Raw genomic sequence first — 27,693 nt, 5'->3', positions numbered from 1 at the left:
TTCTCCATATTAATAGTGAAAATCACATCATCCAGCAGACACCCCCCCCCCCCCCCAAAAAAGTCTTCACTTGAATGTGCTACCCCATTTCTATAAAATTATTACAACTGGCCACTGAGTTTCAAGCCACCCTCTTCCCCAAAATATAACAACCTCAGCACTCAGCTCATCAGGCACCCCAAAGCCTTTCCAAAAATAGAGGAACATGACAAGAGAAAAAAATTTTCCACAGGGCTTGAGCAAGACACTGGCAATTAGTTGTTTAATGGCCAAATCATGCCGCCCTGATGCCAGCAAAACTTCGGTTTGCTTAATCAGAGCCCGACCTGCAAAGAGACCGCAGGAGCAGATGCTCCAACACGCTGCGCTGTGTTCACAAATTTGGGAAGTCTTCAGGAGAGCCACAGAAGAGGAGCAAAGCTCTTTGCTTTTAGATATCGTCACACTCTGTGCAGCTTTGCTGGAGATTTTTTGGTTTTCATTCCTCCTTTGTGCTGAGACATTGAAGTCGCAGAGCATTAGGCAGCACGCGCTCCTGCCTCCTCTCCGGGGACAGCGAGGGACGCATAGGAGGTGAGTGGCATGTCTGTAGAAGCAGACTTACAATATACGTTTTTTAAAAGTCTATACCCAAATGCTTGCATGCTGCAAGAGAAGGAAAACCTTAAGGTGGCACATGCAGCGGCCAAACCGGACGAGCACGGAGCTGCAGCCCATGCAGCAGCACAGCACCCTGCCAGGGAGCCCAGCCAGGCTGCACTGCGCTCTCCCCAGGGAAACCCTGTCATTTGGCACACTTAAAACTAACCCGGACAAAGCAACAGCAAAGTGCCCCAAAGGGAATCATCCTGCACCAGAGAGCGTAGCAAATATTACTCTCTCTTTTTCCAGCTCAATAGAAAGTGATCCTCAGCCACATTTTAGCTCCCCAAACTTTCAAGTGCTTATTTTGGTGCATCTCCCGTGGCTGGGCAGGATTCTGCCGGCACACAAAATGGACTGCAAGTACCGTCATGCAGGAGCCGTGTGCTGACGGGAGGAGAAAAAGCCGGTAATTTTTTGCAGAGCGCACACCCGGAGCAGCAGCTCAGCAAACGTGCAACAGAAGGATCTTTACAACAAGCTACTCCAGAGGACTGAAGGAGCAATTTCAACTGCTGAACCTTCCCAAAAAACGGGGCGGGGGGAGTGCAGGTTTAAAATACATATGCAGGATCGGGAGATTACAATGGAATAAGAGAAAATACAGCAGTCTGCAGCCCGACAGCAAAAATATATAGGGCAGGGAGGTCTGTTCTGGTATCGCAAAATTGATGAGAGATTTAGATGCTGGTAGCATCAGTTGCTGCTCAAGGAGCGCAAAGACAAAAAGGGAGCAGCCTCTGCCACAATGCAGGGAAGCACTGAAAACACAGGAAAAATTAAGGAAATTTGGGAGCCGATGGAAGAAATCTACCTCTGCAGATTTACCCCACGCCTTCTGTATCAGCAGGCAGAAATGAGAGTAAAGGCTAGGCACAGCGGAAAAACACATTCTGCTAAAATATACAAAAACCTTCCTGCTCTTTCATTTCCCCAGAAAATACTGAATCCCAGCCTTCTGCTCACGGGGGGGGTGGGGGGGTGGGGGGATAAAAATAAGAAAAAAAATCATAAACCATTCCATAGCAACATAGAGAAAGCTCTAACGCAGCTCTCCTCGGAGAGAGTTTAGTATTTTTTCAGCTGCAGAATCCACGCATGCAGCCGGCTCCTCTATTGAAGTTTTCCCCCAGCAAAGCCACTGCAGTCGACTGGAGGCAGGCTGGGTGGCAAAGCTCTGCGGACGGCGCTGCTCCCACCCTCTCCCTCTACCTGCGCTCAAGGTTGAGGCTTTCTCCACACCAACAGCGAAACCGACGTTGCTCTTCAAACCTACTTGGCGGCACGGTGGCTAAGCATCCCCCCGCGAGCATCCCCCACTGCCCCCAGATACGCTGCACCCTACCCAGTCCCATTTAAAAATAGACCCCTCTATTGCTTACCCTAAACAGCAAGGTTGCAACGATCCAGCTGCTGTTGAATACACCTAGTTTCTTTGAAATATAAATAAAAGCGCTCTTCCTCCTCCTCTGCTCGTGATCTTCGAGCGCAGCCGGAGCCCAGCCTGCCTTCTCCTTTCATTAGCTGGACATGTGTCAGGTCCCGCACATCTGCGATTTCTCACTGCCTGGAGCCGCCTGTCCGATTCCAGGGAAACACAGATGGATCCCAGATGGGAAGGTCCTGCCAAACAGACCAGCTCTCCACCTTGCCAGAATACCCAGCTTAGAGGCACACACCCTCGGCTCCCTGCCTGCTCCCTGCCTGCGCCGTGCTGCTGCCAGGCTGCTCGCCAGCTGATGTCACCAAGCACACACCTACCAGCGCCTCGCAGCCGGGCTGACATTAACTTGTTAAATACACGTAATTTGTTTATGGCCAGCAATAACAGCGAGACGGCGGCAGGGCAGTAAAGAGGAAAGGAGGGCTTCGCCGACACAGGCGCTGTGGGTTGGTTCCACCGGAGCGACCCTTCCAAAATCAGCTCTGCCTTACGCAGCACTGGGTGTAAATCAGCCTTCGTCTTAGCTCTCAATTCTGAAACCTGGATAAGCTGTTGGGTAAACTAGCGAATTAATTTTCTGAAGGTTGCCCCATGCATGTAAATCTTCCCTGTAAACTCCCCTCCAAGCCCTAGCGCCAGAGTCTGCAGTGCTGGAAAGCTGGCATGTGTTAGCAATTAGAAGCAACAACAAGATAACAAGATACTGATGTTGCAAGGGTACCAAACGAGGACTGGAAAATTCAAAGGAAGAGCAATTAAATGTGTAACATATTACTCGGATCGAAGAGGAAGTGTTAAAGGAAAATGTAAATCCGAAATGTTTTATACAGGGAGTAAACTCCACCAGGGATCTTACAGCAGCAAGGGAGGCTCATAACAGAAACGCACTGGACACAAACAGATTTGAGCATTTCCCTTCCCCTTAATACACAGACGTGGCAGCTCTGCCACCTACAAACCTCCTGGTAATTTTGAATAGCCACTCCGCAATGTGCGGTGTGAACAACAGATATTAACTGGAGGCCCCTGACTAATCCCATCAGCCCAGCACCATTCACCGCAAGCCGGGTGCTGGGGAAACACAGATTTACACACAGCATTCCTCACCACGTAGACGGGCGTCCCTGGCCGCCTGCGACACTGCCCCAGAGAAGAGGCAACCACCCCTCCAGCTACTGCCCAAACCATCCTCATCCATGCCATCCTCCTTCCAGCTTCCATAAAACCACCCAAGAAGGAGAAGCAACATTTGCATTTTGCTTGCAGACCATGCACAGGCACATTTTAAGATCTCAGGAAGGATTCATCACTCCAATCCATATTCCTCTAAGCTGAGAGGCTTCATGTTTCGATATAATCCTTTCCAAATCTTTCCAGGCAACACTAACTCTCCCTTCAGCTACTTTTTTGAGAGCCAGAGACCTATGTACCTTGCCAGGACAGCAAACTAAAAGCCTGCCATTGCCCAAGCTGAGGGATTGCTGGTTTTTTAAAAGCCCAGAAATTGCATGAGCTGCATTCTCCGCAGTTGGTGTAGTGTGGTGGGATACTTTGCTCGCTCACCAACAGCAAAATGCTTCTTTTTATGAAGTTTCCAGTGCTTCAGTAGGCTACTCCTAACTGCCAAGCCATGTCCTTAAGTCTCCTAGAAGTACTGCCCCCCAGCATCCCACCTAACCCTTCACCCCCAGCTTCTCTGCCTCTTACTCCTAATTAGTTTAAGGTACCTCTACTTTCCTTTGGGAAGGGAAAAGGCTGTAAAGATAGGAAAAAAAGTGCTTTAAAGGAAGTATTAAAAAAGCACTCTGCGAGCACACACGGTATGCATTCATGAAGATACAGGCCATGATCTCCTCCCACAGAGCATGGGCTCCCCAGCACAGGCAGGATGCTGGATGGTAAATGGGGGGAGGCATTTGGGCAGGAGACTTTCAGCTCTTGTAGGAGTACATGAAGCTGCCGCAGCCTTGGCTGGGTGAGCACATCACTCCGAGAAGGGCAGCCTGGCTGCAGGCAGAGGGAGCATGGATTTACAGCTACCCTCCCACCTCCAAACCTCAACTAAGACCAGCAATTTCACATGCTTCAGTTAAAAAAAGTGAATCACAATCAAGCATCAATGCATGGATACCTGGAACACTGTGCGCTCGGGCGGCAAAGTTGGTTGGGAACAAGCAGGCGCTGCAGGCAGATCCACCAGCGCCTCCTGGCACCCACTTCTTTCTGCACCCCAGTCCCCACTGGTAGGGCTGCTGGCAAGGCACATCAATAAAACATTTAATTTCAGAAAGTTTAGCTCGCTGGGGCTTCTGACACTTCTGATGAAGGTTGCGCAAAATACTGAAGCTCTCAATATTTCATAAGCCAAGATGGAAAAATCATCTCTAAATTATACAGACAATGAAGGGAGACAAAAAACAAGCAGCTCCATGAGCTCCAGAATTAATAAAGTTATTTTCCTATGGACTTGCGTCTCATGATTTGCTCCCCGGCGCCTCGCGCTGTGAGGTCCCCAACAGGAGCCCTCCCCAGCCAGGGTCGTGCCGACAGCGGTGGCTCTCATGTGGATTCTCTGATGTCTTATGAGGAGTGAGCTCATGTTGCAGCTTTGCCCCCAGTGGAGATGGTACCAAGCAGATGGATGCAGCCCTATGCTTAAGGCATTAAGCATTTAGCATCAGACAGCACTGTTCCCTGTCCAGCCCTGTCCCAACATCACCAAACCAGCCTGAAACCAGCCAGTGAATTCAAAAGCTGACCTCAATCTGAGCACAAGAGAGGAGGAGGATGCTGTATGACGAACAGAAGATGCTCAAGAGACACAGCCTGGGAGCTGCCAGGTCTCTGGGTCAAAGTCATCAGAGAAAGCCCTCTTACAAGCTACATGGAATGGACGGGGGGTTGGGCTATATGAAATAGCTAACTAGCACTAGATGTTCCCTCACCTTCTTTTTTATTTGTATTTTAACTTAAGGACCTCAACAGCTTGTAAACATTTCACTTTACATAAACAAAAGCTGTCCCCAACTTGACAACTGGATTGTAACTACCATTTGTAACAACTCATGGCCTAATAAATCTTCTCCCTATTTTTACAACCTAAAGTAGTTTGAAACATCAAAAACTCAGGCCACTCCAAGTATTGTAAGTACAGTTACAATGATTTGACTTTACAAACCTTTATGAACATGTATGCACTCTTTGTCATGGTGTCCACAGGCCAACTTCTACCAAAACCCCAACATCCTCAGGAAAGACATCCCCACTTCTGGCTAGAGAAGGAATATGCCAGACCTCACAGCTCGGCCTCAGAGTAGGGAAGGTGTATGTGTGGTTTTGGGCTCTCAAGGCATAAAAACTAAGGGTGGGGACACCTGGGCGCCCTGAGTAGGAGCCATTGCAAAGCCTCCTTTGAAAGGCTCATGGATTGTATCCTAAACATGACCCATGTGCCTAAGCTTGCTCAAACCATGACCCATCCCTAAGGTCACCACTGGCAGAGGCAGGTCTGTGGAGCCACAGGCAAGTGTGGAGCAGCAGGCAAGCATCCCACCGCCAGCCAGTCTCTCCAGCAGTGCCAACGCAGCCGCTCCCGTTACTGCAAAGCAAGCCAGGAGAAAACATCCCGCATACCATGCCCTGCTCAACTACTGCCTTTGCAAATGGAGCAGGAGGAAGCAGGGGCAGCACAGTAATAGAAGACACTGAGATATGTCATCTACCGACCTCGAGCAGCACCTCTACGTAATCAAGAGGCTAGCCTGCTCCCCAAATATGCATTAAAATAGATTTTGTAACCCAGACATCACCACTACAGTAGAAGGAAGGAGGACTGCAGGCAGCACAGGGGAAACTGCTTTCCCCGGCTCGCTGCGTTAATCTGCTTCTGCTTTCTTCTCCTGGGAATGTTCCATGGAAAGAACGATGCAAACAAAGTTTGAACACTGGGAGCTATTGATACCTGCTGCTAAGTGTGGTTTCTGAGGAAAGCGAGGAAATCTGAAGAATTTTTCCAGTTTCCAGTGGAATTTTTATGCCTATCACAGCCCTTTGCCACAGCAAGCACAAGAGTCCCGAACTACTTCTGATTTCTCTTCTATTCCACCCATATTTATGACATGCCACAGGTTTTTTTTTTTGCCTGCTGTGTTCTTACCTCGGAAAGAAGCTTCACTCATATTCATGGCAACCCTGGAAAGCCTTTGCCTTTTTAAGCTGACCACTTTCCATCGCACAGAAAAATAAATCCAAATGCACCAAGGCAGCCAAAGCCATTTATCAGGCTAAGTGGAAACCATAAATTCATGCTAACTGGAATCTGATGGAAACCAATTGGGATCCTCCTCCTCCTCCAGGCTCAGGTCTGGCAGGAAAGTCAAGCATTTTACTGCCTTCTTTATGCCTTACTTACAAGTCAGTGGAGCCAAGAAGGGACTGCTCTCTTTGAAGCGATGCTGGCGGGGTTGCAGGGGAGGCTCACTGACTTGAGTTCAAGCTCAGCAGACAGGGGGATGCATCCCCCCCAAATGGAGATTAGACCTCTCCATTCCTAGCAAATTTATCACATTTAACAAACATCCTCTTTTCAATACATCCATTATTTAAATTAGCACATGGCAGATTATGTTAACAAGCTTAATTTGTCAAGTAAATCTAATCATATTGCTTCCTTCAGGAGTGAACGTGAGTAGTGTTTGGCTTTTGTGCCATTTCAATACTGCCCAGAGAGGGGAAAAAAAATGTATTAAAAGTTGGCCTTAACTGAGCTGGCAGAATTTACACCCAGAACTACGCTGGCAGAATTTACACCCAGAACAACTATGATCAGACATTGCAAAAAAACAGTGGGAGCAAAGGTGCAAGGAATTTAGTACAATCTAAAGAAGTTACTGAAACATCACTTCTGGCTGCTGATTTAGGGCTGGGGCAAGAGGGACGACACCTAAGCAAAAACTACCTTATTCCTCCTATATGACCGCATATGTAAAGGAAAAAACACCCAGGAACTGATATCCTATCCAAACCCCCCCCCCCCCCCCCCCAAACAACACACCAATTCCTAAATCTAACACCCTTGCTCTGATTAGAAATCCAAGCCTCTGTAGCTGTCACGGGTATTTAAACCAAACACAGAAATACGGAAAAAATGAGTAATCCTATTTGGAGAGAGTAAAACCCAGCCTGCAGAGGATTAAGTCTAGTCCAACAGCTCTGCAGCTTGGCAATATTTTCCAGATCAATAGCAGTGCCTTTCGATTACAGAGATTTGTTAAAATACACCCATCCACTGCCCTCCAGTTGTAATTTTGGTGATGATCATCTTTAATTGCCCAACACCCCAGGTGGGGGATCAAGAGCATTTCTGTCTTTGGAAGCTGTGCTGATGGAGCACTCTGCTGCAGCTGACTCGGGCACTTCCCTGCTACTTTAGAAAAGCCAGTTACCTGTCCAGATCTGACAGTTTTGCCCGAGACCTTACAGGTCCATCCCCTTTGGCATGTATTTATGGTGCAGACAAGCTTTGGAAGCAGAAATCTTCCCTTTTGCAGGTGAGATGATGTGCTTTGAGAGCCATGTCCTAGGATCAGACACCCTATTCTGGGCTCCCAGTACTCCTCACCACCTCCCCTGTGGAAGATCTTCAACAATTAAGAAAGCACACATTAAAGCTTATCAAAGCAGGACTTGTCAGCAGAACTTGTGGTTTTGGTCTCGTCCCAGAAAGGACAGCATTTATAATAAAAAATATGAGCAATAAAACGCACGTGACGGATCCCAAGCTCCTTCCCGCCAGCAGGGTCATTACGCCCCAGCTTGTTTCCTGCACCTCCCTCCACCGGTGACTTCCCTCCTGCAGGCTGTGGCTTTCCCCCGGATAACGGCTTTTCCTTCTTTATCTTGGGCTCTTTTAACAGAAGCCTTTTTCCCCCACTCCATCCTGAGCTTCCCTCCCCTCCAGGCCCTGGGACTGCTGCATCTGTGAGCGCTGCTGGGGCTGTGGCCCTTGCCCAGCCCTTCGGAGGAGGTGGTACCTCCCCACCTCATTGCCTAGCCACGACCTGGCATCAGACAGCCACCAAAGGAGGTTTATTTTCTTGCTAATTAGTTGTCACTAACCTGGTAACCTTGACTAAAAGTATCCAAATTTCTCACCTAAACCACAGTCTCCCTTTAAGACACTTAAAAAAAAATAATCCCCACTTGTTTTGTTCATTTTACCCAGTAAACCCACCGGTTCAGGATTTTAAGCAGGGCCTTCCAGTAGCATCCCAGTTTGTTGGCTTTACAGGTTTAGCACTGAACAGGATTCCCTCCCTTCCAGCCTCATCAAACAACAAAAAATTATGTTTTAAACAGGTTTTTTTGGGGGTGTTATTTTGGGGGGTTTATTTTTAGTTTTTAAACTATTTTCTTTGCAAAGCTCATCCTTGCCAGCTCCCTCTCCTGCTGTCAGTTGGCCCTTTGGACCTAACAAATGGTGGGTTTTGGGGAAGGAAAAAAAAGAAACAACCCGGCGCAGCCCTGTGCGCCTGGCCCAGCATTCCAACTCTCCGCTCCCGGCTCCACCAAGTCTGATTTAGTAGCACTGCTGGGAGCTATTAGTTTACGAAAGAACCAGCACGCCCACCCAAGCGCAGACGACTGTGAGAGGCTCCTCTTACACCGCTGCCATGTGCCTTTCATTCTGCCCTGAGAAGTCGGAAAGGTTGCGGTTTCGCTTAGGGCGGGAAGCCAAAGAGAAACCAGCACGGTGGCGAGCGAGGAGAGTGCGGAGGTCAGGCTGAGAAGGGCTGGATTTCATCCACACCCCAGTGCTGCCACATGAGAAAGTATTAATTAATGGGATGCTTATTAACAGAGTTCAGCCTCCATCCAGATCTTGTTTTTATCCTGCCCACTGCTCCACATTTCAATGTCCTGTAACCACTCCTCCTTTTCTATATCCTTTTTCCCTTTCCACTACCATGCTTCTAATGTCTTTTTTCACCTTATTTCTGCTTCCCTTCTCCACTCTGCTTCCACCATTTCCCAGCCCCTCACCTGCCTCCATCCCTTCCCTGACAGCACAGAGAAGCCCCAGCATCCCCAACAGTCAGTCCTGAAGATCAGCACACTCATGCCCAACCATTATAAGCCCACAGCATCTGCTGAGCTCAGCCACCTGCCCGGGTGTCTACTACCTGCCTCTGCTACCTAACCAGAAATAAAGCATGCATCAACCTCCGAAAAACACACGGCATGGGGAACCACACAGCTATTCTCCACGCACTGCTGCCTCTTTTCCTAGCGAGCTACAGGCACTCATCTTGGCACTGGGAGAAGGAAGGTAAAGCATACGGCTTGCTAGCCACAGCTTCAAGTTGCATGGGCGTTATGAGGCAGAGAGAGCAGCCGGCTGCTGCCGGGAGCCCCCAGCCCCACATGGGATGAGGCTCACAAGCTGCTGCTGCACAAAACACAGAAGAGCAGAGCGTTAAGCATAGAAGGCAAAAACCAACAACTAGTGTGCGTTATGCGTCCCACCAGACCTCCTCCTGAAGGTAGAAATAACAGCGAGATTAAGTGACATGGGTGGTAATATGCAAAGTCTTCTAATAGCTGCCAGAATTTGGCCAGCTTGTTATCCAAAAATACCTGTTTTGGATGTAGGATAGAATTAACTCCCCAAAACTGAAGATCAGCTCTGTGGTGGGAGAGGCAGGGAGAAATGAAAGGAGAAAACAAGCAATGAAGCATCATTTTAGAGTCATTAGGGTTTTGAGATTCTCCACCTGGCTTCTATTAGCATTGCATCCATACTTGAGTGCCTAAAGAAAAGGGGAAAAAAAGAAAGGGAAAGACGCATTTCCAGAGGTGCAGAGCAATCAGCAGGTTCCCTCCTGTGCCTCTGTGCTTCCACCGCCTCTGGCGTGCTTGGATGCAGCTCGAGGAGGACCAGGCACAGTGAACGAGGACCTGAAACTTTATTACCTTCATCTTCTGTCAGAAGCAGAGCCTATTTGCAGATTTACAGCTCGTGTCAACAGGAAGTTCATGTTTACAAGGTTCCAGGAAAAAAAGCCAGCATTCCTGTCCTATGCGATAGCTCAGTGGGGATGCTGTCTCACGTGGGAGTTCTCAGATTGGTATGCTAGATGGAATGAGTTTTAGCCATGTAAAACATCCAGACAAAAAGATAAAGCTATGAAAAAAATTGAAGGCCAGAAGGAAAACAGTAATTCAGCAATTTGGTGGAAAATACACAGCAAGACAGCATAGCCATGTCTGGAAAAATACTTTTGTAGCATCTGGGATTCACACTTCAAAGAAAGAGAAGAATTTTAAGAGGATGAAAAACTATATTCAGGCGCTAACATGCGTTTTTCTCCTCTGGTCCAAATCTCTTGTCATTCCCATTACACTGTTCCTCCAGGGTCAGCAGCCAAGCTTGGCCCACGGTCACACTGGGGTGGCCCCTTCCCCCACAAGCGCACACATGGGACCATAGTGGTGTCTGGTGGTGCTGCTGGATCCACCAGGACCTGCCAGGGTCCACCAGGATACAGCCTCCCCCCTGTGCTAAACCCCAGATCAAGCACCCTCCTCTGCAGCTACCAGTGACCAGAGAGGTTTGAGTGATGGTGAAACCACAGCCCATAACCAGAAGGCATAGGTAGCAGCAGCTTGCTTTAGCCCCAAAGCAGGGCCGTGCCAGCTGCAGAGCAGATCTCTGGCAGCAGTGCTACCTTGAAGCCTTCCTGAAAGGGAAGCGCAGAAAGCTGATTTGCACAAAAGCACTCCAGCACTCTGCGCATCTCTGCAGATGGCATTAGTGCAGCAGCTGGTACACTGCAAATTCACACCCAAATTTCGCAGCAACTTCCCCGTGCAGAAAAGGCATGCTGTCAGAGTAAAACTTCGAATGCTAAACCTTGAGCTGAGGACACCATTTATTGCCTTCAGCAAGCAGGAGGCTGGGGCAGAAACAGTCCCATCCTGTGAAACCTGGACTTAAAATCTTCCCCTTCCATGTGGTTATTAAAAAAAACGCAAAGCCAAACAAAAAAACAACCCTCTTTCAAAAATTACACAAAACAAGGTAACATCAGGACAGCCAAAGGTCAGACAGCCAGTGCTCTACCAGGATGCCAAAGAACCATATTCAAATCAGTAAATATTTATTTAGGCCATGTTGTACAGTTTAGTAAATACAATTACAGAGCACCTAGGGTGGTTTCTGATCTCCTGAGCACATATTGGTCCCAGAGAAAGTGTCTGTCTTAACGAACGGACATTTTCCAACAGAAGAACGATTCAATCGGAAGATTGTTCTGAAATAAACTCATTCAACAAAGCACAACAGGTACAGAAAATCAAGTCTCAAAAAAATACAGCTAGCTTCTCCCTAGAGAAACAGCTGACTAGAACCAGGCTGACAAAGCACACAACCCACCCACCCTTAAAAACTTTCAGGATTTAACATGCAGAAGCTAGAGACCAACCCAGCTAAAGAGGAAGCCCATAATTGTTGGAGGCATCAGCTCCCTCCAACACCATCATGTCTGTACCCAGCACTTTCAGCCGTAGCTGCCCCCAGCACAGAATTAGGGTGACCCACCTCACCCAGAGGTGCACATTTCCACTCACTCCCTGGGCATTTGAGCTCTTCCCGTATCAACTCAGCAGCACTAACAACAAAACTCCCAGCAGAGTCAGAGAGATGGGGAGGCGCGAGTCATGCAAGGTTCCCAAAACTTATTTTTCCGTCCTAAGCGCTTAGGAGGAAACACACCATTACTGAGGCGCTGCCTGCCCTGGGTCCAAGTATTTTACATCCAGGTGACACCGTCCCTAGGCAAGAGGACAGGAGCCATCACATCCCTTATCATTTTTATGTAGGAGAAATGGGGGACCTGCTTGTGCTCTGTGCTCCTCCTGGCAAGTTCCCCGTGGCAGCGGAGCAAGCAGAGCAAGCACTCAGCACCATGCTCTGCTTCGTGCATGCCCAACACCCCCTGCCTCTGCCTGCTCCCACAAACATGGTAAGTAATATGCTGAAGAATATTTGGGACAGTTAAAAGAGAAGATTTTTCAATGGACTGAAAGGAGCATTTGGTGAGAGCATCACATCAAAGAAGTCAGAGGTCTTCTATCCCATGCAAGGGACGTACAACATTCAGACAACTGTCAAGAGCTAGAAGTCAAACACCTGTATGTTGAAGTTAATTAACACGCACATAGGGGGAAAAGGAAGAGGCCAAAAATTACCTCCAATCCAAAACTCAGATTTACTAAACTTGAAACTTTAACAGCTGTCAAAATCCTGATTTTCTACATGAGTTAAAAAAAAAAAAAAAAGAAAGAAACATCTTAATTTAAAAAACAGTAAGAAAAACCTGGAGTAGGAGATGAGAGATATTCATCAGCAAAGCTTCTCCGAAGTGGGGTTGGATTTGATGGCACAGGCAGTTAAAAGGCAGTACTCCGGAAATAGCCAATTTGATTTGGCTGTGCTGCTGCTATTGGGGGGTGGGGGTGTGTGTGGGGGTGTGTGTGTGTGGAAGGCAGCTCAAGCATACATTTACTTTCTCTTCATTTCATTAATCCCACCCAGAGCTGAGGTGAAGCCATGTTTATCACCGGCACTTCTGCTTAGGGGTGTGCTCTGCCCAGGTGAACTAGCACATTGTGGGGCTGCTCTTAACTTTTCCCAGCTGTGTTTTGATGACAGTCCTGAACGTCCCCACCTGTTTCTGCAGATGGAGCAGCTGCAGTTAAAGGCAAACACCTGGCCTGCCGCAGCCCTGCCCCGTGCTGCAGGGGGAGATTAGAGTTACAGCAGCTCCTGCCCTACTTAAGGCCTAACAGTATTTAGATTACAAATGCTGTGTTTGTGGTTAATAACCTCGCTGCTTTGAGCCCAAATAACCTGAAATGCTGCATGCTGAGTTTTGAGTTCAGCATGACTCATTTACATACAGTTAATGACCACGGTCAGCTTTCCACTGACCAGCCATCAAAAAAAACCAACCCTGAAGGTGTGGAAGAGATGAGTGACAGATACACCACCAGTCCTACTCAGAGCTGTAGACCACCATAGGATGCCCCAACGATCGTACACTTAGAACCAGCTGCACCCCTTGCACAACAGCTTTGGGTTGCACCAACCCAACCAGGGCTGCTGGTGGGACTCAGCCTGGCCCAGGGCAGGTGCAAGCACGGCATGCTGCAGCTTCTCCAGCATCACTGCAGCCAAACCCGGCCACCATGATGTGCTCCTGGCAGCCAGGCTCACAGGATGCTCTGCTCAGCGTAGGGGAAGGCAGACCACACGTGCTGTTAGCTGCTCATGTTTGACCTGATCCTCCAAGCTATAGCATGAGTACTTTGATTTTACTTCTCTGCAGATCTAGAAAAATAGATGACAAATATATATCCTCTAGGGAACATCATTATGAGCAGAGCAAGAGAAACACTAAAATCATTTTCTGAGGGATTTTTACAGCAGTCATTTCAAATAACACCTCTCTTCAAGGTAATACTGCAGTCTGAGCAGGCTTCCAGTCCAAGAGTTCATTCTTCTTCTTGGAGACTTCTTACAACTAAACAGCAGTGTAATACATCTACCTGATTAGCAGTCCTGCTTCAGCATTTCTTTTCACCATTTTCCTGCAAGTCCCTGTTCAGCAATGACAATATTTATATTAGGAACACAAGAATATGCAACTATGTGACTACAAACTGCAGAGACAGACAGTGCATTTAAAAAAACCCAAACAAAACCAATAGGCTCCAAACATCTGGGCACTACAGCATCAGTAAAAGAAGCTATCTCTTAGCAGTGATTTTTTGATGACTTGAACCTAATTCAGAATCGTAGTCACAAAGGAAAAAAAAAATCCACAATGGAATAAGCTTTTGGAAGAAGAGATCATTTGAGGGCAAAAATCAGATCTTGCAAAGCCAAACTGACAGGAATTAGTTCAAGAAAGCCTGTGGGGTCAACTTGTATTGACTACAGAAGATCCTTATGCAAATTAAAGGTCTTCCTGCCTGCTTGTTTCAGCATATGGAAAAGCTGCAAATTCACCCCCTAAGGTTCGCACAAACAACAGAGGCTGTTTAACACCAGAAGGAGTCTTGGAGATGGAATGTTTGAATGATAAAAAGAGTTGGAGATGCAGCCCTCTAAAATCCTTCCATGTGTTCAAGAGTTAAGTCCAATCAAACTAACATTTGTAAAAGCTCCTCTTGGACCCTGTTTCCAAGTACCTGCAACCCTGTGTCTCCTGGGTACTCAGCCTCCCACTTGCCTCAGCCGTTTCACCATACACCTCTGCACCAGAATTTTACCATGAAAATGGAGCGTGGCTGTCCTCTTGACCCATGCAGAACAGCTAATCCCAGAGGCATAATCCTGCTTTAATGAGGAAACAATAGGACCCTTGATAAAGCATACAAATTTTATAAAAGCCCTACTAAAACATTCCTTAGTCTCTGGGACTGGACGACGGACCTCTAAAATGAATTTTGTATGCGCCTGTCTCAAGCTGTGTAATGTAACACGAGGCAGGGAGAGCACACTGCTCTTTCTTGTTTGCAAGACACCGTAAAATCTGCAACAGCGCTGGAGGCAAATTTCCCATGCCTATTGACATCTGCGTGCCACCCCTTCAACAAAATGCCTCATCCTCTGCCTGCTGGAGGAGCCAGAAGACACCGCAATCTCCAGCTCATCCAACTCCATCTCTCCAACTCATGGCACACCTCCTGCATGCCAAAAATGGGACCAACCATGGTAGAGTTGACCAGTCCCCAAGAAAGTGGACCAAAACCACCAGCTGATTTCATACAGACCAACAAACAGCTTTGAGACAGCAGGAACTTTGACAAAGCCAACCTGGGCTGCAGCTGAGCTGGTGACCTCCAAGCTGAACCTTCAAGCCTCTGCAAAACAGAGAATCAGTGCTAGGTTTTGCATTAAAAAACCCATTAGATTTGAAAACAATTCCTCACTACAACTAAGGTGTAGAAATCCACTTTATGCTCATTGTACAGAAATCCTCAGACACTTGTTTTCTGACCTCATGAGACCTTGCTCCAGCACCAGAGAACCCAATGAATTGACATTTCAACACTTTCTTTTACCCTCAAGTATAAACACACAACTGCTGAGAAAAAACAGTGATGCTCTGACCTGACACAACCAGTCATGTCGAGGGATAATTCCTGCGCTGCATCAGTGACTGGAATTACCAGAGCTTTGCCAACAGCTTAACGAGATGGAAACTCACGCTCCCACTGCCAGAATTTGTTTGTCTGGCTCTAACTATTTGGATGCCCCGAATATTTTGCTTCTGTGTTATAAAACAGGTGCGATGAGGTGCATCTCCATTCACGGAGCCGCTGCTCGGAGAAGCACAGCCATTTGGAGAGTACTGTTGGTGACAGATTTAAATTCCTGGCATGCTGCATGTATACAGGCAGATCTGTCCGTTGGCTCATCCTCGCCTTGGTTGTTCCTGCTGAACTACAGACTCACCCCATGTTGGAGAAGCAGAGTCAGCAGACAGAAGGCTACTGCACGTGGTCACCTGAAGAAGCCCATGCATGCCACCGCTTCTCGTCCCATCTGAGTTTTTTCATTTTCTTTGGGGCTATCTGGAGAACCAGCATTGCCCTGGTCTTCAGACTGGGAGGACCAGCAACAGCTGTAGAAATCCTGCACCAAGGAGTGGAAAAAGCAAGTTGCTGCAAAATTCTGCCAAGGGAGGCTTCGTGCAGGGCAGAGCAGGGTGGTTGGTGCATTTGGAGAGGCACCTAGGTACCACTGCAGCCCAGCAGCACGGCATGGGGAGGTACCCCTCTGGCAGCTGTTTCTACCAGGGCTCACTCACAGGTCACTAAGCATAGGAAATATTCCTGAAATAACATCGGGTTTCACTGAATAGGGCTTTCAAAGCCTGGATGGTGGCTAGGTCACGTCTGCCCAGAGTCCACCTGAAGTAGGACCAGCTCCGTGCGGTGCTGCCAGGTTCTCCAGGGCTTCCTGGGCCACCTTATACCACCAAGAACACTGGCAGGACAGTAAAAGTGCAGTGCTGGTGGGAACTGAGGCAATCCTTATCAACACACTCAAAAGGGAAAGCAGAGATCCTATGCCAGCCAAACTATTGCGCACAGTATCTGTGAGACCAAAGGCAAAAATTTCTGCACAGATCAGACCCTGGTCTCTGGCCATCAGAAAAGTCATCAGTACTGACAGAGGGTCAAGGAAAACAGGAGATGTGGTAAACAATGTTCAGGAGTAGTGACTGAGTCTACAAATGTTATTTTTGCGAGCATATTTTACCATAAAAATACAACAAATTTCATTCCATTAACTTTACATCAAACTTAGCTTTCTTAATTAAAGGTACAGGGCTCAAGGGAAACTGCTACAATTATTAAATGGGAAATAAAACCTGATGAACAGGGTAGCTGTGGTGACTGAAGACTTAACACTTAAATAAAACTGGTAGCAGGCAAATCAAGAAACATCTAGAAATTAACCTGCTCAACAGTTTGTGTGCTCTGATAGTCATTTACCCATTCACATGCACAAAGAGGTTTTATTTTTCCTCTTGCTAAAATCAATACTACACAGGGGGAAAAAAAAAAAGTTTGTTCAATGAGACAAGTATGTTCAAGAAGAAAAAGGACAGACAAGTGCTGGTGAACATTTCTGAAGTACCGCAGTACAAAACCAGTGCAAGGCCAAGAGGGTGCTGTTAGATACGGGCAGCGGGCATGGCAATGCTTAAATCAGAGTGGGCGCAGGTTGCCTCCACTGCTCCCTTTGCAAGAGCCTCATCCATAGGCTTTCCAAAAGAAGGGTATCTGCCATTGCCCAAGATTCTTCCCAAGACGATTCCATCAAATTAACTTCTAGGTGCTCAGCATACCTAGATACAGAGGTCAGACCACACTTTCACAGAAAAAAATCATCTGCTGGAGGAAAAAAAAGGCAGCAACCAGTATATTTTGAAATGTGGAGACTCACATGGAGTATGAGCTGTAATCTGGAGCCTGAGCTTTTGCAGCAGAGGAGTAAACGAACAGCAGTAAATGGATGCAGACAATCCACCAAAAGTTCAATTTTGCATGACACTGACTTGCGGTCTCTGTTACCCCATGGTCAAATTTACAAGCTCTATGAACAAGGTACTGCCTGCATCTAAATTCTTTTCTGTGTACACCTTTCTGTGTACAGCTTTACAGCTGAGGGGTGGCTTGGCTGGAGAAATGGATGCACAGATGACAGCAGAGACCAAGTTAAGGATCTGTTCCTGCCTCTGTGCTTCCCAATCCCACAACCCTCAATGGTTTCACCTCCGCAAAGGTCCCTGGGATGCTCTCCCAGATCTGGTAAACTAGTTTGCTTTATGGTTGCCACAAATTTGCCGTATTTTATTTTTTTCTGGAAGCCATCTTCCAGATTGCTGCCCTTTCTCTCTACCTCTAAGCAGATCTCCTGGCAAAAAAAATTTGGTCCCGGGAAGCAGGCGGCTCCACAATGAGGACATCAAGTTTAATATAACTTCCATCTATGAAAATGGAGGAAGAAGAGAGTAGAGAATGCACAGAAAGCTAGAAACTTGGATGCATCAGCTTGCACATGCACCCAATCGTGGCACAAGCCTGCTGTAGCCTCAAGTATGAGTCCAGGCTCATACAGGAGGTAGGTGTTTAGGCTGACACAAGTGATCTCAAGCTAAGCTTGAAGGTTTTTCAGTGCTGCCTAATCTGTGATGGTTTAGGAGTGGGAATGCATCTCAGAAAGAACATTTCTGAAGAGGACAGTTTCTCAGCACAACGTAAAGTACTGCTTGTATCGTTACTCACCACAGGAAGGTGATCCATTAGCATCTGCAGTGCGAAGAGGGAAGCAAACAGCAGAAGGAAAGCAAAGCACTAGAAAGAATTTCTGGCTAGAATTTGCTGCTTTAAATCTTCATGTGAACATGGGCTACATGCTGCAGAACGCCACGCTTGCATCGCGAAAGCAAAATGGGCACAAGGCTTCCATCCAACTCAGATTTAATGGCAGAGAAGATAGATCCGCTTGTGGAGAAAAAATCCCAATTGTTGATTTGTATTTTGTCTGGCGATGGAGGACAGTATTCCTCCTTCCTTCCTGCCAAAAGTGGTGGAAGATGTACTTTAAAGTAATTACAGGAGCTCATCCCAGAAATGGCTGCATTTCAAACTAAGCAGGAGATGCACAAGTGGGGAGTGGCTCCCTGATGAATGTTTAACCTGCCTTCAGACCTCAGGATGAAAAGATGCTCTCCAAAAAATCCCGTCATTGTTTGCTTCCAATACCTGTCCAATTTGTCTCCCTTTTGCCTGCCTAACTTTGCTAGCACCTCCATGCTATGGCTGGCAAATCCAGGGCAGCAAGGCCCCAGTGTGGCAGCTGCAGGCAGGAGCTGCCTTCCTACAAAGACGCTCAGCTTGATCCAGGGTTTTTTTTTTTGTTGAACTGATGTCTCTCTGACTCCTCACAAAAACTGGCTAACATTTGGCCTTACCAACCCTGTACCCTCCTAAATACACAGCCTGGAAGTGTTCAGTATTCTGATTATCGGTAGAACAGCCACAATTATCCAAATAAAACTATTACTATATTGGGCCTTAGATCATAAATAGAACTTAATGGATTTTATTACATCCCAGGAAGCAAGAGCTACAGAACGAAAAGTATTGCTAAGAGTGCATTGCTACTACCTATCAATTTCTCCTAAACACTCAGCACTTAAGAAATACCCAAAGAAACACACTGCTCCCACAGCATAACTATTTCAAATTCCCCTCTGAGCTCTTCCCTTTTAGCCAACTCACATGGTACGTTTTAGCAGCTGAAAATTAAAGGGTCACAATATTGAGCCTTCAGGTATCAAGTTCACAATGGAAACAGCAGCTGACACAGAAAGGGCGCCGCTGAGCGCAGCGGTAATAATTCTGTTGCCTCGGAGCTGGAAGCAGCTCCCTAACACCAAGTTTGTTATTTAACTCAGCGAGAAATGAAAGAAAATGCCACAGCCGTGGATTTATTCCTTACACAGCCTCTTTCAAATCATACTCCAAAACCAGAGCCACGCTAGCAGCGAGAGTCTTTTAACTCAGGCTGCAGCATCCTCTTTAATCCAAGTAACTCCCTTTCAAGTGCTGGTGAACGCAGCGATGGTGATGGCCTAAGTGAGGGCTGCTTGTCCTGCAAGCCCACGCAAGCCCTTCTGCTGGAGCCCAACCTCCAGAAACCTTCAAGGGAGCCAAACGCAACTAGATGCCTCGGATCCAACAGCAAGCAACGACAAATCTGGGATGTCCGACAGCCACCGACCTCACGGAGAAGGGCAAGAACAAGGAGGGCTTCTGCAGGGCCACGGGAAGCCAGCCGGATATGCCTGCTTCCCATTTGCCCCTCCTCACATCATCCAAGAAAAGCCATCTTGCCACCCCCGGGGACTCCCCACCTGGCCCTGCTCCGCGGTGACAGCCCAGGCCTGCTGTTATCTCCCAAACAGATGCATTTATTCTCTTGAGAGCCTCCCACGTCTTATCTAGCTGGCAGTTTCCAAACGTTGATCACCAAGTCCAGCTAAAACCACTTTAAGCTCTTTTAGGCAACTATTCCTGAAAGCCTTTTGGCTGGGGAGCGAGGAAGGCCAAACAGCAGCCCCGTGGCAGGGTCCCGCCCCTCGCTGTCCTGCCAGGATGGGTATGGAAAGCACCTCCCGCACCCCACTCCGGTGCCGCTGTAAACAGGACCTGGCACGGGAATAGATGTACAGTTTACAAAGATCCCTTGCTTCAAGCAAATTTGCCTCTCAACACATGGCCAAACTCTCACGCAATAAATTAACTATTTGGCAGCCACCGAACTAGCGCTGGAGCCAAACCAATTAGGGTTTAATGTGATCCCAATTTCCTATTTCTGAGACGGGGGTCGGGGAGGGAGGGAGAAAAGGGGGAAGAGGAGGGAGGGAGAGCGAAGTAAATCCCCTCCTGGTTTATAAATCCTTGCCAATCATCCCAGATAAACCTGTCACCCACAGCTCTAAATTTGTATTTGCACTCGCGTGCTCCAAGGGACGCTATGGGAAAAGGCACATTGGATGCAGCCAGCCTGACTCCTGACATGTGTTTTCCATACTTGGGAAATTCAATCATTTAAAAAATATTTACCAAGCTTTGTCTTTAATTAGAAAAACATGACAACGGATAAGGAGAGTTATTGTTTCTAAGCTAGAAATGTCAGAGATCCTAATGATGTCAGAAGATAAACCCCATTACCGACCCACGTACCCGCTGCCAGGCCGGCAAATGGTTCGAAGGTTTTTTTCATCTCCCCTCAAAGTTCAGCGCTTTACAGTCACAATTCATCAGTGGCTTCTTGGCCCCCACCAAACCCCATCAGGGAGGAGGAGGAGGAGGGAAGACTCCTGCCTGCAGATCTGCTAGACGGGGTGTTTTAATGCAAAAGAGCTTGCACAGTGGGGGAGGAACATGGGAGCCATTCGACTTCTTTCTGTTTTAACATCCTGACTACAGTACCTCCCCCGCACGTGCAATTACCTGCCATCACCTAAGATAAGCAAATTAATCTCATCCGCACCTGGAAAGGCTGCAGGCTGAGATACCCCCACCCTTTAAAAAAGGTGTTAAATTAAGTTTCTGCTTAACCAAGACCCACCAAAATGTTTGCTCCCAAGAACAAAGCCACAAAATATTGTATCCTGCAATACTAACTTAAGGAAAGAAAGCTGATCATGCTCCAAGCAGACAACCATGAGTGTCTGCCTGCCCAGGACCATGTGTGACCACACAGATGTACCCCACACCTCAGCCCCTCTGAGATCTCTGTTTGTTCAAGCACGTCCAGCCAGATGCAAAGAGGATCCGCAGGCAGGATGCACAACAACTTAAAAGTATAAAGCAAATATTTGTTGGCTAACAGACACAAAAGATAGCCGGGACGTAATGAGTTATCAGGCTAAGCATTTGTGTGCTCACCACTCCCGATAAGGCATCTGAAGAGTCTTTGCTGGCCAGGCGGGCGTCCAGGAGGGACCCTGGATTGGCTCACCAGTGCTGCCCAGCTACCATCTGCCACCAGCCCAGTCCCACCAGTGCCGGCGACTGCTTGACGCAAACATCCCTTGCCAGACCAGCCTACTGCCACATACAACAACCATGTACAGCCTCCCTGTTTCCTTTCCTTTAGGATTTTATACCTCCTTTTCCTCCTCCTGTTGCCTCCTGTCAGTAATGGCATGATAAAATGCATACAAAAACCAGGTGGGAGCATCTCAGGTGATATATTTGGAGGAACTTGCTGCTACAGCATTAGGAAGTGACAGATCAACTCCCAAGAGATCAAGAGGATTAAAAAATACAGATATATTTAGTTCTGGGAGAAGCTGGTATGGATGCTAACAAACTGGTGTGTCTATTGAGTCCACTCAGAGAAAAGCAGCAGTAATTCTGCAAGCATTCACTAAGTATTTGTCCAATTATTTTATGACACCCACAGAAAAAAATAGCTAATGCTACACTTTCCATTCAAAACCATACCTATAATGAGAGAATTCTGTAATATTTCAAAAAGCTTCAAAGTGTCACCTATGGACCCACAGTCAAGAGAACAGAATGCCATTTATCTTCTGAAAATATCCTTGCAACCCAAGGTCGAGGGCTATTACCAACTACTATCTTAAATACCAACATAAATCCACACTGGAGAAAATCCCTGCCTGAAAAGTCTGATCCTTTAAATTATACCAAGACTGCAAAGCACATCTTCAAGGAAAACATATGTGCAGATTTTGACCTCAAAGTTGAATTGCCAGATAAGTCACTATTAGAAGAACATGAAATGGAGTAAAGAACGTTTTAGCTGAGCTCTAAGGTCAGGGTTGATTAACCTGGTGTGCGCAAACACAGCCAAAACGATGTCCATGACACCTTCACAGCTGAAACAAGCATGGGTGTGCACACACATGGGATGCAGCAGGGAGGGATGGGAAGGTGACGGGGACACAGGGGAAGTTTTCTGCCCCAGACACTGGCTGGACAAGTGCCTTCAGGAAGGTGCTTTTCAGTCTGGAAGAGTTCCAGGTAAATCGCCTGTCTGGGTGGAAGCACTGCCTCCGGGACTTTCTACATCAGAGAGGGAGAGACAGATTAATTTCTCGCCTTTGTGAGTTTTACAGCCACCTCCTTCTGAAGTCAAAGATTCGATTCCTGCCAGCAAAAGGGAAACCCGAGCAGTCCTCCCCCCACTCCAGTGGTTTATGGCAACATCTCAAGGTAACTGCAAAGCCTTGGCAGCTCAGGCTGATGGAAACTGTACTCAGCTCACTATTCCACTCCAGTCCTGCTTTTAAGAGTCAACTATGTGAGCTCTACCTGAAGTACATGCTCTTTTCCATCCTCAGAGAAGCTGCAAATCAAAAAACTCTTTTTCTTCTCTCTGACTTCTTTAAAAAGTCAGTTTATTTCACTCTCCTGAGCACTGGTGCAAGGGAAGAGTAACACTTTAAGCCTTTTATTTTACAGCATATGAAAATCAAGACTAAGTCCCTGAAAGATCCATTTTAATTTCTGCCCATTGGACATATCCATGTAAGAAAAGCATGTCCATGAGAGTCAGTATGTGCCTTAAACTGATATGGAACATCCCAAAGTTTCAAAGCAGTCCCACGTTTCTTTCTTTCTGGATCATTAGTTTCACACTGAGCACTGAACCACTTCTCTGTAATAAATACCCAAAGAAATCAAGCAACCTTCTGACGTTGCCAGTAACTGTATTTATAATACAGCAGAAATCATTGGGCTGATAACCAAGGCAATGCATATAATTTGTGCTTATAAAAATTATGAGTCTACAGCTGATTATTCACTTTCTTGAGACCAAAGATAAAATCCAACAGTGTTCTTGGGCAGGCACTAGGCCAGTGTTCTGCCTGTTCAATCACTGGCACTAACAGGACATTGTTACCTGGTCTATCTATAAAGCTGCTGAAGGCTGTAACATGTATTTATGTGCTTACCCTTATAAAACAGCTGTCTACCTCACCAGGGTTATCATTAGCACTTCACCAATGGATGTTGAGCCACAGGTGTATTAAAGGTGCATAAGAAACAATGCTTTAGCTGCCGCTGAGTCATCCAAAGCATCCCAGCCTTGCTGTACCTGCTGGCATAAGGTCAGTGCAATCACTTCCTGACTCAGTTCTGTCAACGGGACCCAAATGAAAAGCCCTAATCTCAGACATGGTTTAATACTGCAAAACTAAGCGGCTACATATACATTTATACATTCCTGCCACGATCCAGAAAAACAAAGAACTTGCCAAAGGTTGCAGAAAGTGTCACAGCTGAGACAGGAAGCGATTGCAGGGTTTCACATACCCACCCTGAAGCTATAGCTTTAGGCACAAGATCGCTGTCTCCCTTAGCTTCAGTTATTTTAAAGTAGGATTTCAAAGGCCTGTCTCTCCTCCCAGTGCTCAGTCTAAGAGAAACAGGGAATCTGAATCAGTTGCATAAACTGTCAAGCTGCATCATGAGCAGACACGCTGGGTGGGATGTGTTTCATCTAACTCCTCATTGCCAAAGCCTAAGCCAGCTATCCTGGACTCACTTTGCAGTCAATGAAAGAGCCCAGGCACCTCCAGCACGTAATTCATCTCATCCAGAGAGAGGTGTCCAAGAATGGTGAGATGAATCACCCCCAGAAGCGCCTGTTTCTCTGCTGTGACTGCAAAGGGAGCTTAAAGAACAGAGATCAGGCACAAAGGGATGACTTTTGGACAGCAAGGTTAAAGCAGATGATCTCACCCAAGCTCCTTCTGTGGGGCCTTTTCCTCAAGGCAGACAAAATGAAGAACCCTCCCTGGCAGTGAGGTTAGGAGCCTGTCCACCAGGTACCAGGGTTCTGCAAACCCACATGGATGTTAACACGGCTTGCTCGCCACTGTGCCTTCCTCCTGCTGCAGCTGCCTTGGGCCACTGGCTGTTTCAAGTCCACATGCTTTGACAGACTAATACTAACTGCCTTAAGGGATAACAACCTCACTCCAAACATCTCCACGCATTTTGCACTAAGCAGCACGATAAAGTATTCACTCACCCTCTGCAATTTCCATCAGCTGGTAATTCCTTCCCTGTATCAGGAATGCAGCTTTCAGGGTGGTTTCCACATTAGCGTCAGCATCTATCTTTACACTGCTTCCCTATGAGCAATCACACTTCATTTTAAAATTCCCTCATTTTCTCTGAGCTTTGGGATGTGCTTTTAACTGCTTTTCTCCCTTCACTGAACTCTGACTTATCAACAGAGTCACCTCGAAGCCATGATCCAGCCTGGACATTGCATCCATTACCCATGGACATCACAGCTCTGTCCGGCACCTCAGTCCTCAGCCCAGGATGGCTCACAGTCCATTCCCAATCGTGGATAAACAAATGCTGTACACGCAAGCACAGATGAGAAAAATGATCAGGAGGTTAATATGGTGAGAGACACAGGCTAACCATCTACCCTGCTCCTTGGCACCAGCAACGTGCTTCCCTGCTCTCCTGCCGACCTCATCGCTTTCAGAAAGAGTGCAACTCTTCTGGAAACAAACCTGTTTTGAGAAATTAATGAAAACGGCGCTCCAGTTATTCACCTTCCCAGCCCCAAGTAGCAGAGGATGCTGCAACAGACAGGTTTCACGTATGCAGGTGCGCGCCTGGGCATGTTACAGGTCTGGCTGCTACCGAACCCATTGGCCTGCTCCCGGCCAAGCGACAGGGTGACCCGGAGGGGGGCTGCAGACAGCAGCCCTGCCACTGCCCGCCCTGCGCCGGCGCGGGGTCACGAAACCCCATCCAGCCTGGAAATTAAAAATAAACCCAGCGGGCCATCCCATGGGACTGCTGATGGGCTGGTTTTGCAGGTGGGGGTCCCCAAAGCCGCTCCTGGCCAGGCTGCCCGACACTTTGTGGGCAATGAACAGCATGCTGAGAAATACACACGAACCAAAGGCATACATTATACATTTTTATACACAAACGCGTGCAGCTGGAAGAGCCGAGCAGGGCGCAGCACCTCTCCCTGCACCCCCCGGACAGGCAGGGCAGGCCCGGGGTTCGAGGGGGGGAGCGCGGCTGAGCCCGGCCCTGGGGGGAGAGCTGAGCCCGGCGGCGAGGCCGGTACCAGCGCTGCCCCCCGCTCCCCCCCACGCCGCCCCTCGGAGGCCCAGCCAGGCCAAGGCGTCCCCGCCGCCGCCGCCGCCCGGCCCCGACCCCGCTAGGCCCTTCGCCCCCGTCCGAGCGGCGCCGAGCGGGTCGACGCCTCCCCCCCACGCCGCGGCTCTTACACTGGCAGCCGCCCGGGATCCCCACCATCGCCCGGCTCCTCGGCGCCTCCTCCCGCTCCCCGCCGCGGCCCCACCGGCCCGGCCCGACCCGGCCCTTCGCCGTGACGCTAAGGGGCGCGGCCTTCCAGGCCCGCCCCGGCAAGGCGGCGGGAGGGCGGGCATGTCGCCGGTTAGTGGAGCGGGAAGCCCGTGTTGGATCCGAGGCGACGCTTTCTGTGTGAATTTAATTATGAATTTTAGGCGAATTGTGGCTTACGGCCTCCCCAAAACCATCTCGCCTTCATCCCCCCTCTGCGCTGAGGCCTCCCCACTAACCCAGGGGTGTTACAATACCTGAGGCCCCGGTGCTGGGCTGCGGACAATGCACCAGGGCCTCAGGTATTGTAACCATAGTGTCTGAGCTGCCTCCTGGCACTTGCCACAGCCCAACCGCAGCCCCATGCCTCGAAGGAGAGGTTTGGATTAGGTGGCCAGGTTGACCTGGAGAGACGTCAGGTCCCGGAGATGATGTTTGAAGAGTTGCAGGAGACGTGGGATGAAGAATCGTGGAGTGGTTTGGGTTGGAAGGGACTTTGGGGGATCATCTAGTCTAAGTCCAGGGACATGTTGCGCTAGATGAGGTTGCTCAAATGTTCATCCAACCTTCATGCCCCAATGATGGGGCATCCACAACTCCTCTGGGAGTTGGTGTCTGGGCAACCAGCGTCTCACCACCTTCATCGTAAAAACTTTCTTCCTTATATCCAGTCTAAACTTTCTTTCTGTTTAAAACCACTGCCCCTTTATCTGTCACTACAAGCCTTGATAAAACGTCTCTCTCCATCTTTCTTACAAGCCCTTAATCTATTGGAAGGCTGCAATAAGGAAGAATGGGGCTCTTCCCAAGGGACTGCTAACTCCATGGTCCTTATTCTGTGGAAAGGGGGGGACCTGAAAAGCCTTGCTACAAGCTCTCATGGTTAGGTGTGACTTTGTTAGCCAGGGACTTTTGTGTGTCAGGAGATCTCCCATGGGCTGCCGCCTTTCCACAAATGCTGCAGGAAGTCTGGCCACAGGAAAACACATTTAGATTTACATGGCAAAAACCCCAGAAGTTAACTCAAATGGCCATGTCAGAGCTGAGATGTGTTTTGACTCTGACAAAGTTCAAAGCCTGAGTGCCATTTACCTCTGGTAGGTACCTCAAAGCCCAGAAATGCCAGAGTTTGTGATCACGAGAGCTTCACCGAGAGCCTGAAGTCCTGCCTGGGGTTTGTTGAGGCTGCAGCCCCATGCTGAAGTCCGACTGGCATCTGAGAACTAAGCACAACCCTGCTCCCATCCTGGAGGGATTTGCCATGATAGGTGTTCTCTAGGGAAACTGCGTGGTCCCAACAAACTGGGTTTGAACTCCTCCAGTTCTGGGCTGGTGGTTGCTGGCCAGCAGCCTGTTGAAAGCCCAGCTATGGGTGAGCTGCAGTGCAGCATGGCTTGGCAGTAGTTAGCTCAAGATGCTCAGGGAGCCACGGGCTTGTTTTGAGTTTGCTGGCCGGGAACAGGCATCTCTTGGGCTCAGATGTCTCATGATGGAGCAGATCCAAATCTGCACTAAAATGACAGGAGCATCCATCTAGTCCCATAGTCCTTGTTTTAACTTTGTGGCCTTGCCTCCTCCCTTTGCAAGTCACCAGCACTTTCCTGGACCAGCCTGTCTGCCAGAGCCTGCATCCCCCACGCGGCTCTTATCTCCTGCCGTGCTGGCTGCAGCTTGGCTCTGGCCTGTGTTTACCACCACTTCATTTCAGTGTCATCTACAGCCTTGCTGTGGCCAAATTTACACTGGTGAAGCAGAAGGGGCTGTTGTGTGGGGCACTGATAAGGGCTTTGTTTTAATTAAGCTGGTCTCCAAAGCCTGTGAAGCCCCTAGGAGAGCAGCAGGCTGGGCTCCATCAGAGATTTCACCAGTGTGATGGGAGCAGCTCCCCAAGCCACCTGGCCACACTCCTGAGCCACAGCCTGGCATCTCCCTGAGGGTCACCGACGCTGGAGCCCTCCATGTGCCTGAGCATGGAGGAGGAGATGGGAACTGTTGTGCTGATGACGTGGAGCTGTTGCTGCCCTGCTCTGTGTCCTGTCTCTCCCGGGCACCACGACCTTAGGGGGATGTGCCCTGGTGCAAAGTGTCACTGCTCAGAACAGGGAGGAGGCGAGGAGGGCTGGGACCACAAAGCAGAG

At 48.3% G+C, this 27,693-nt stretch overlaps 1 protein-coding gene across 3 annotated transcripts in view; it reads right to left on the bottom strand.

Annotated features, from left to right (window-relative positions):
• Positions 1-25,575, bottom strand: part of CBFA2T2 (CBFA2/RUNX1 partner transcriptional co-repressor 2) — a 65,646-nt gene extending 40,071 nt beyond the window's left edge. For 2 of the 3 annotated variants that reach the window (XM_069807399.1, XM_069807408.1), the window contains exon 1: positions 25,480-25,575. In XM_069807399.1, the coding sequence (XP_069663500.1) occupies positions 25,480-25,507 (28 nt within the window). In that variant the 5' untranslated portion in view covers positions 25,508-25,575. Of the gene's footprint in view, positions 1-2,024; positions 2,323-25,479 lie in introns of those variants that run through there. The other variant, XM_069807410.1, reaches the window with a different exon arrangement.
• Positions 25,576-27,693: the final 2,118 nt, after the last annotated feature.

The sequence above is a fragment of the Haliaeetus albicilla genome, chromosome 2 (assembly GCF_947461875.1).
Source record: "Haliaeetus albicilla chromosome 2, bHalAlb1.1, whole genome shotgun sequence".
Classification (NCBI taxonomy): domain Eukaryota; kingdom Metazoa; phylum Chordata; class Aves; order Accipitriformes; family Accipitridae; genus Haliaeetus; species Haliaeetus albicilla.
Note: the sequence above shows the minus strand (reverse complement) of the source record. Positions and strands in the feature narration are given on the sequence as shown.